We start from the raw sequence: 10,864 nt of genomic DNA, 5'->3' as shown, positions 1-10,864 counted from the left end.
GGCTTAGTGTGATTAGAATGGGTTTATTTCCCCTAACTCCTTAATAAAGGCTCAAAACATTTTGCTGTTTTCGGCAAAGATATGTAATTTTATGTCATAAACAACTCTTCAGAACATAGTAGGCCGCTAAAACGCTAACATTTTAAGTTATCACAAAAAAGTGCTTTTTGGACCATTTTTGCAAAACTGGCGTATATCTCGAGTAGATTAAGAGCTCCAAATTTGGCGCCTTCGACCAACCTTCATGAATTTTTCTCCTCTACAACTTTGCCCAAGACACCAAAGCCCTACAACGTCATCCAACAAAGTTAATTATGGTTGACACCCTGGAAGGTCGTCACCCTGTATGTCAATAACTTCAAAAGATAGCCCTTATCAAGTACAACAACTCTTCCGAAGACACCATTTGGCTAGGACGTCAAATAAAATAGTTATCAATTTATTCCACTTAATTTTGCCATTCCGAACACTGTGCAATGGCCACTCCGGGTGTGGCCAATCCTGTCAAAATGGCCATTTTCATTACCAGTATCAAAAACCATGAATTTTGATACCTATATTGCCCCAAGTCGTATGGTTCGATAAATGTCCCCCCGGTAAAACCTTCCCTCAGGGCCATGGCCACTCCGGGTGTGGCCAATCCTGTCAAAATAACCATTTTCATTACCAGTATCAAAAACCATGAATTTTGATACCCATATTGCCCCAAGTCGTATGGTTCGATAAATGTCCCCCCGGTAGAACCTTCCCTCAGGGCCATGGCCACTCCGGGTGTGGCCAATCCTGTCAAAATAACCATTTTCATTACCAGTATCAAAAACCATGAATTTTGATACCCATATTGCCCCAAGTCGTATGGTTCGATAAATGTCCCCCCGGTAGAACCTTCCCTCAGGGCCATGGCCACTCCGGGTGTGGCCAACATCCTACCAGTTTGGTCCCAACCCCATTGCCTTGAATCACTCTGGTTTCCGAGTGACCATTCTAACAATGTTCTTTAGAACAGAATTCCTCCCAAGTTGGTGCACAAACTGTGTCTTTCAATGTGTGTATGTGTGTGTGTGAGCAATAAAATTACCACCGCCGATCCGTCTCTGACGGATTTTCGGTCAAAACTAACTGTTCAGAGGCTATCTGTTAGCTTATATAGCTCGCATGAAATGTGGCAACAATGGTGCAACATTCTCGCGTGACAGTTCCAAGAAAGCAGGAGACGAGGCGAAATTTGCACCATGTTGCCACATTTCATGCGAGCTATATAAGCTAACAGATAGCCTCTGAACAGTTAGTTTTGACCGAAAATCCGTCAGAGACGGATCGACGGTGGTAATTTTATTGCTCACACACACATACACACATTGAAAGACACAGGTTGTGCACCACCTTGGGAGGAATTCTGTTCTAAAGAACATTGTTAGAACGGTCACTCGGAAACCAGAGTGATTCAAGGCAATGGGGTTGGGACCAAACTGGTAGGATGTTGGCCACACCCGGAGTGGCCATGGCCCTGAGGGAAGGTTCTGCCGGGGGGACATTTATCGAACCATACGACTTGGGGCAATATGGGTATCAAAATTCATGGTTTTTGATACTGGTGATGAAAATGGCCATTTTGACAGGATTGGCCACACCCGGAGTGGCCATGGCCCTGAGGGAAGGTTTTACCGGGGGGACATTTATCGAACCATACGACTTGGGGCAATATGGGTATCAAAATTCATGGTTTTTGATACTGGTGATGAAAATGGCCATTTTGACAGGATTGGCCACACCCGGAGTGGCCATGGCCCTGAGGGAAGGTTCTGCCGGGGGGACATTTATCGAACCATACGACTTGGGGCAATATGGGTATCAAAATTCATGGTTTTTGATACTGGTGATGAAAATGGCCATTTTGGCAGGATTGGCCACACCCGGAGTGGCCATGGCCCTGAGGGAAGGTTCTACCGGGGGGACATTTATCGAACCATGCGACTTGGGGCAATATGGGTATCAAAATTCATGGTTTTTGATGAAAATGGCCATTTTGGCAGGATTGGCCACACCCGGAGTGGCCATGGCCCTGAGGGAAGGTTCTGCCGGGGGGACATTTATTGAACCATACGACTTGGGGCAATATGGGTATCAAAATTCATGGTTTTTGATGAAAATGGCCATTTTGGCAGGATTGGCCACACCCGGAGTGGCCATGGCCCTGAGGGAAGGTTCTGCCGGGGGGACATTTATTGAACCATACGACTTGGGGCAATATGGGTATCAAAATTCATGGTTTTTGATACTGGTAATGAAAATGGCCATTTTGACAGGATTGGCCACACCCGGAGTGGCCATGGCCCTGAGGGAAGGTTCTACCGGGGGGACATTTATCGAACCATACGATTTTGGCAACATGGTTTTTGGGACTGGACATAAAAATTGCCATTTCGATAGTGGTTGTAAAGTCCATGATTTCCGGATGCAGCTCTATCGCTGCCGTTTTTTTCTGGGAAGGGGGTGGGGGATGTTTTGGCAATTTATATCCATAGAGAGGCCATTGATTGAATACATTTTATTAGAATTAATTATTCAGGATTAAATAAATAGGCAAAGAATTAAAAAATATAAATAAAAATAGCATGATTTTTAGAGTTTTGTACAAAGTTCTTTGTCATATTGGTCATGTAGAACATAACCACCTGCACCTTTTTTTTATAATAAATATATATCAAATAAATATTTTTGAGGGATTATTTTTAATCTTCAATTGTTTTTGAACCGACTTAATATGTGTGTTAAAATAATAGGTAAATTTTATTGGAAAATAATTAATTATACCTGCTACCAATTTGTATTCTTATATGAACAAAAAAAGTAATTTTGTCGATCTTTCAATGAAGAAATCATAAGGAGATATTGGACTATAAAAAAAACAAACAAATCAGGCAAACTGTCAAACAGTGTGAGTTTGTATGTTGTCATAGTATAATACCTCCTTAGGTTATATAATTGACGAACATAATATTTTTGCTTAAACAAAAATTTCGTTGTTTACACAACATATTATATATTCTTTAAAATTGAAATAAATTTTATTGAAAATCTAGACTTTCGGTACACTCAAATTCTAACATTCTAAAATTCTCAAAAAATAAAAAAAGTAAAAAATTACAGGCCTCGGTTTCCACATTTGAATGAAAAAAGTTAAAAAAAAATGCAATACCCAAGTAACCACAAGCACTAAATCGGAACTGTAAATCAACACTAAATCATTATTTCCATGTTTTGAGCCCCTTAAAATGCAAATTATAATGTTACTTTAGAGTTCTAACTCTATATAAGCTTTGGTTTAAGTTTCAAAACTTTGACAATTCATGTAACTCTAAAATAACTTTATATCAACTGTTCGAGTGCTTCATTAAATTGTAAACAAAAGCGACATTGAAATATTCAAAGTGTTGATTTTGGTGTTGAATTTTTCGCCTAAACTGTGATAATGATGGGTAAGCTGGTGATAAACTGCAGTGGAAATTATTTGTTACTAAAACATTATTGAAAATTTTCAGCATACTCCCAGAATTCCGGGCTTTCCCATCGACTTATCCTAGGTGAAAGTACAAGACTACAAGACTAGTCTACGTGTGACGGGACGAGAACCATCTCAGGCAAGAAAAAACCGGCTGCTGCTTAAAATCCAATAAATGGTGATTTGTGTGGGTCTCGTGGCGCAGGGGTAGCAGCTTCGGCTGCCGATCCCGATGATGCTATGAGACGCGGGTTCGATTCCCGCCTTATCCACTGAGCTTCTATCGGATGGTGAAGTAAAACGTCGGTCCCGGTTTCTCCTGTCTCGTCAGAGGCGCTGGAGCAGTAATCCCACGTTAGAGGAAGGCCATGCCCCGGGGGGCGTAGTGCCAATAGTTTCGTTTCGTTTCGGTGATTTGTGATCAAGTTAAAAGTGATTGTGTATTGAAAATGTTTAAAATAATAAATAAATAGCGATCAGAGAAAGGAGTTTCTAAATTGATTACTCAGGTGCACTTTTGGAACGATCTCTGGAGAAGACAACATCGACAATTTTCTTCGTTGAAAAGCGTTTTACTTTACAGAGCAGTTGGTTAGTGCACGGCATTATAATCTTGGAGTTCATCACAACATCATCACCGACCGACCCGGACCCGGAGCAGCAAATTGGAAGAAATCACAAAAAAAACACATAAGCTTTGGTGGTAGCGCGCCATCTGAATTTGAAAAAGTTCACCAATCAGATATGCAACAGATGGCGCGTTGCAAAAAGCTTTTTCTTCTTTTGATATTTTTAAGGTGCTTTTCCAATGCACGTAAACTCTATATCCACTGTTGCAGTCGCCACTTTTGGCTTTAAACTCACTTTACAAGGGAATATAGAGTTATGTGACTGTAAATAGCTTACTTTATATTTTGATATAGAGTGGATTTAATGTTAAGTTTTAGAGTCCCGCGGTTACTTGGGTATATATCCAGTTGTTTTGCAATCAAGAGTTTCCAATAAACTTTGAAAAATATTTGCAACGGCCTTATTTTTGAAATTATTATTTCTTTGATTTTATATCTTTTCCGCTAAAAGTAGATTTATTTTAGTGTTGTAGTATTTTTATTTGTTTGAATAAAATCAATTTTATTTTTTAATATATTTTACTATTTAAAGGTAATGAATTATCAACCAAAAGGATTCTTTGCTCGCCTGCTTATAGATAAATGCAGAAATGATACAATTCTGGAAAATTGTGATATGTCGGAGGTAAGTTCGAAAATCATGAGGCCAAAAAAAAAGTCGCTGCCAATCAACCTGAAATTACGAACCGTACTTTCGGCAAATGCCGGAATTTTTTGTATTGCACTAAAAGTATTGAAAATCATTGACAACAATAGGTCTATTCCCGTACTTGCAGAATTGCAGAATTTCTGCAGCTTCTGCAGAATTCTGCAGCCCGCATAAGTCACTTTTTTTCTGCAGAATTCTGCAGCCCGCATAAGTCACTTTTTTGCAGCACGTTCCCGTACTTTTCAACTCGCTCTCTTCATCTCTCTCTTTTGCAGAAGTTCTGCAAGGAGAGAAGCAGCAACTATTTTGCCTGGGTAGCGCGTTCCAGTACTTTTTCTGCAATATTGTACACAGTTGAATGGATTTACTCAAATTGGGTATGAAAGTTATTTAATTATTTCAAAAAATTAAAATAGAGGGATTGACGAGGGGATTGAGAAAAACAGTAATTGAAAGGAGTTTGCCCAGGGCTGAGCTGTACGATTTTGAACTAGTTAGTCGCTGTTGGCGGGTTTAGGGCGCTTCTCCTCGTAGGGCGCCTATATTTGTATAAGGGGCGCCAAGTGATGAGCGGGGGGGGGGGGGGGGGGTGGAATATGCTGTTCGTTTTTTGATAACACAAAAAATAACAGCTACGTTAGCAAATGAAAAAGTGAGTTTCAGAAAGACACATAAATTTTATACATTTGCCCTTTCCATTAGGTCCCTGCACTAATCATAAGATGTTGTTCGATTATCGGCAAACTGCAACAGTTATACAGCAACAGTACGAGTATGAATCCCCTATTCGGAAAGGTAATCAATTTTCATACTAACATATTTCATTTAAAATCAACATTATTCTATCTCAAAATTACATTGAAAACTTTATCAAGTTAACATTACTGTACCGTCAGTTTGTCTGACTATGGGTCAAAAAACGATTCACTTCTCATTACTTCTTACGAACAAATCTAATCTAATCTATCTAATCTAATCTAATTACTTCTAACGAACAAAAACAATTTAAATGATAGCGAAAAAGCGAAGGATTGATCTTAGATAGTTAACCAACATTTTCCAAAAAATATGATGGAATTTGATGAATCGTTTAAAAATTGAAACTAAAATAATGCTCTAATACGAAGCAATGATCAAAACAAGTAACTCAGCTGTGTTACTCTTTCAAAGGAATCGACCCATTTCAAAGAACATATTAAAAGGTTGATTTTTTGAAAAATCATTTTTGGTGAAAACCGTACCCCACATATATAAAGCTGCCAAAATCGCGGGTTTTGTTCTTGGAATGTGACATTTTCAGCCAACGTTTTTTAGATGTATTCTACTCTACCCTTTAAACATAATTAAGTTTCATTGAAAAGACTGGGGAATTCAAAGGGCAATTCACTTCTGATATTGCACCAATTTAAAGCCAATATTGGAGTCGATACGGTATGCAGCCAAGGAATACTGCGCGAGTATTATGCGCGTGTGATATTCACGCTGATATTTGGGTAGATATGACCTCAAATACGACGAATATGGGGTCTATATCGTCAATACGGTATGCAGACAATGAGAATATTATGTGCGTATGATACGCGTATGCAGTATACTCGAAGTGATTAACCCCTAGGGGGAATTGCAAATTCCATAAAAAAAAAATCATTTTGACCCGATTGCACCCCTACCCACTGAGAATTTTGGCTCGAGCCTCGAGTCGATCTGGCTCGAGATCGAGCCTGAATCGAGTCGAGGCTCGAGCCAAAATTCTCAGTGGGTACTAAAGGCAATTTTATTAATGATTTGGCAAAAATAGCCACTCCAGCCGCAATAAATTAAATCATCGCAGCAAACAAAAATGTATATTTCAAACATAGATCAGACCCTGATATACCATAACACCGGTCATTGTATGCTAGCGATGCATAAAACGAACAGTGTGAACAGAGCGAACAGCAACGCAGCAGCATCTAGAAAAAGGAAAGAATCATCAAAACGGAACACGTTGAAGAGCACTGCTAGTTGATTCAAAACAAACGCGGCAGCGTTTCGCGGCGCAACTTGGCAACTTAGCAAATTTGCAAAATGCAAAGTTTCTCTTGGGCCCTGCTGAGGGCGCCAAATGGTTTAAGGAGGGCGACATTTTTGTTAAAGAACTTGTTAGTCGACGACTAACCTCGACTAACCTACAGCTCAGCCCTGAGTTTGCCTCTAGAACGGGGGCATTATTTTTTTATTCAACTTAATATTTTATTTAAAAGCATGTACCATTTATTAGGTAACTAGAAATAAATTATGCTTAGGTAGAAATTATACATTAAAAATTATTCAAAACTTTTACATTAGGTAAAAAAATAGTGAGGGTTGCAGGTATGTTTTACAAAAATAATTAAAAAATGACAAACTCGTACCATAAATACACGTTTTAATAGCAAAATGTTTAAAAGATTATTCAGGAAACCATAAATAAATTATAAATGGATGTCACATAGAAGAACAACGGTGATGCAGCGAAATTGACAAATTTTAAAAAATAAGTGAATCACAAAATCATAAAATTAGAAATCTAGACATTTAGAAATTCATGATTAAAAATATTTACAAAAAACTTATATTTTCAAATTGAGAAACATAAAAAAAAATCTGATTTTTGAGAAATTTAAAAATGCAAATATTTATATCAGAAAAAAAATAAAACACAAATTCAAAGCCTCGTTCAAAGCTTGAAAAATACAAATAATTAAAAAATAAATATATCAAAATGTTCAAAATATAAAAAAAATCATAATTTTAAAAATTCAAATTAAACTTAAAAGTTCCTAAACTTAAAAATTCTTATATTTTGAAATTCTGAATAAAAAAATCAAAAGTTTGAATATTTCAGAGTCCAGAACACCAAAAATTCAAAAGCTACAATTAAAAAAAAAAAAAGGTTGCTAAAAAATTTCAAAAATAAGTAATGTTTTAAAATTCTGTGAATCAAAAATTTTAAAATTCAGATATTAAAAAAAATAGAAACAGTTAGTACTCTATTTTCCGAAGAACTTGTCAAAATTTCCAACCTCTAAACCCTCTAATCTGAGCTTCTAACCTAAAATATGACTCCAATAAAAAATTGTACTTTTTATGATTCAAGATGGCGGCATTTAAAAATTTCCGAATTTTAGAATTTAAATTTCTTAAAATAGAAGAATTCGACAAAACTACATCAATTTTTTTTGGTTCATATAAGAATACAAATTGGTAGCACCGTTAAAGGTACAATGAATTATTTGCCAATTAAATTTACCTATTATTTAAACAAACATATTTAGTCTTTTCACAATCAATTGAAGATCAAAAATTATTTCTAAACAAATATTTATTTGAAATTATTAAACACAAAAGAAATGTGTCTTTTAAAAGATTTTTGAAACAATCTGTTATTATAATATTTTTTTTGTTGAGGTATTAGCCGTGCTGTAATACTGACTTTAGCTATCTTTTTTTTGTCAGGTTAAAATATTAACACTAAAAAATCGCTATATCATAAAGAACTAAGCCTGAAACCGTTCTCATTAAAAACAGACATTAGAAAAACTACCCCAAAAATCCATTAATTCAAAATATACAAACTTCCCTTCAAAAAGACTACTTTAATTTAGTAATAATAAAACATAAAGTTTATTGCAACTAATAATTAAATTGATGATTTCACCCAACTTGCAAATTTTACGTAAGCGTGTACTCAACATCCATCACACCAAATTGCAGTAACTTTTCAACAAGAAAGAGAAGAGAGAGCTTGCAGAAAAGTACGGGAACGGTTTTGCTGCAACTTCTACCTCTCTCACTGCAGAAGTTCTACCTGAGAGAAAAGTTACTTTTGTAGCAGAAAAGTACGGGAACGCTCTGCTGCCGTTTTTGTGCAGAACTGCAGAATTCTGCAGTACGGGAATATACCTAATGTCAACGGCACATTTCGAAATGCTACGCAGAGTGCATACCTTGGAGAGAAACGGACAATACACATATTAGGGTGACAAGAAAAATTTAAAATTTTGTAAAATCTTAAGGGATTTCCCCTTGTTCGATTCTTTCCGCAAAAATAAGCAAGGCTGTGGCCGGAGTCAGTGGAGTCGGGTCTTATTGGGGAGTCGGAGTCGTCAAAACTCGAACAGCTGGAGTCGGCTAAATTTTTATGAGCTGGAGTCAGAGTCAGAGCCGAATATTTCTGATAGCCCGGAGTCTGAGTTATCTAAAATTCAACAAAAAATATATTTTTTCATTGTTTATTGTTGTTATTGCTATAATTCAGGTTAATTCATAAAACTTCGTATATTTTCAATTGTTTTTAGAGTTGCATGCACTGCGTTGCCATTTTTTGAAAGAGATTTATCAGATGCCATTATGTTTTGAAGCATTTTTATTGTGATGGAATGCTTTAATTGTGTTATTTCACTATGATCATTGAACGATAACCTGTTGATCCTCTCTTATTTAAGTATGTAGTGTCATAACTAAAAATATAAACAATATTGGTTTTGCAGTCAGAAATATTCAATTGATTCTTGACTGCTTTTTTTTGCTTATATTTATGTGCCCTTTCAATTGGAGAGAAAAGTCAGCTTAAACGGATCAGACGCGTTGTTCCGCGATCGGAAAGGAAATCCTTCGATTTTCGGTGTAAAACCTGACCGGCGTTTCGGGTTCAATACGTGTTTGTCGACGCGCCAAGGAGTGTTATTTCGAAATAGTGTCGAGTATTGCGTGAAATGGGGTGTTTTTGGGCCATTTTAGTGTTGGCTGTGTTTTATTTTGTTGCCATTGTGCAAATTTTTTGGTGCTCAGAAGGCAGAGAGAGTGAGAGGGGACCTCGGACGGGACATTTGCCGGGAGAATGACTTCTTTGAGTGTTTTTTGTGTGTGTTTATACTGGTTGAGGTGATAGTGGTTGTCTTTGGCTGGACGATGACCACGAATTGGCAGAGGAGGGAATCAAGAAGGAATGTTGACGTGACCCTGGTGCGGAGGAGAGCGGGAATGGCCTGCGGCCCTGGAGGAGATTTCAATCGGGTGAGTGCGTTCCTTGACGGAAAAAGTGACACTCTCGCCGCGAGAGGTGTCATTTGGCTTATGTGTGTATGTGTAGGAACCCTGGTGGCAGATTTAACGTCTGGCATCTGACATCTGACAGGTTGAAGTCAGAGTTGCCAAAATACCAGCAAAAACATTTAATCTGCAGGCTTACAGACTTGTGGTGTTTAGAATTTTAGAGATGATAACGAGAGTATTTTAATCCAACGTTGTTCATGTTTTGTTCTATCTTTGAATGACTTCAAACCTATGTTTTGAGCGTTACTGAATTTGTGTCGTTATTAGAATGTTAGGAATCTCTGCTCGATAAATTGTAAATACCGTACGCCATGGCGGAAGGCAATTATTATTGAAATTGAATGTACCTAAAATGTTTTTTAGTGGAAAGGTAGCTAAGGTAGTTCCTTTTCGATATCCGTGACCTAGAAAATATTTCACCGAGGGATTTTCGATTTTTTTTGTCATTTTCAGTTTTTTACTGTATAAATGGAGGAGCACGGTACTTTTGGTTACTTTGCGGCTGCACAACACCTCCCAAATGCTTTTAAATGCAATGGATACTGGGTCGTCCATGAAATATTTCACTATATTTAAGGCCCCAACCACCCATACAAACCCCCTCCCCATCCCCCTAATTTATTTAACAAAGATAATAACATTATTTTTAGTATGAGGCGTCATCTACAACGCCCCCCCCCCCCCCCCCTTGAAAAGTACGTCACGTTTTGTACCTTTTTTGACATTTTTACTTTCTTTTAATTCTGAGTTCAATTAATGCCAATCAATGCCTTGTTTGATTCATGAGCACTAGCGTGCACAGGGTGGGGCAACATGGGGCAGTTGCCCCACCATCTAAATTTGCTCAGGGTGTGTCCATAACCGACGAAATTTTAAAAACGCTCATATATTGTTGCCCCACCTTCCTTTAGGATCTGGGCACGCTAGTGGCGAGGACACTAGACGCCGTCGTCACAGCGAAACATCATCCGGAAATCACTGGTGGAAGCAGGCCAGAAGAGTTACACT

General features: G+C 37.6%; 1 protein-coding gene across 4 annotated transcripts in view; it reads left to right on the top strand.

Moving 5' to 3' along the window:
* The window catches only part of LOC120429513 (protein-L-histidine N-pros-methyltransferase), a 76,557-nt gene that overhangs the window by 26,313 nt on the left and 39,380 nt on the right, over nt 1–10,864 (top strand). For 2 of the 4 annotated variants that reach the window (XM_052706624.1, XM_052706622.1), the window contains exon 2: nt 4,664–4,756. The exons of 1 other annotated variant lie outside the window; for it this stretch is intronic. In XM_052706624.1, coding sequence (XP_052562584.1) covers nt 4,667–4,756 — 90 coding nt within the window. In that variant the 5' untranslated portion in view covers nt 4,664–4,666. Of the gene's footprint in view, nt 1–4,663; nt 4,757–5,482; nt 5,576–10,864 lie in introns of all 4 variants that reach the window. One more of the 4 variants, XM_052706621.1, reaches the window with a different exon arrangement.

The sequence above is a fragment of the Culex pipiens genome, chromosome 1, assembly GCF_016801865.2.
Source record: "Culex pipiens pallens isolate TS chromosome 1, TS_CPP_V2, whole genome shotgun sequence".
Classification (NCBI taxonomy): domain Eukaryota; kingdom Metazoa; phylum Arthropoda; class Insecta; order Diptera; family Culicidae; genus Culex; species Culex pipiens.
Note: the sequence above shows the minus strand (reverse complement) of the source record. Positions and strands in the feature narration are given on the sequence as shown.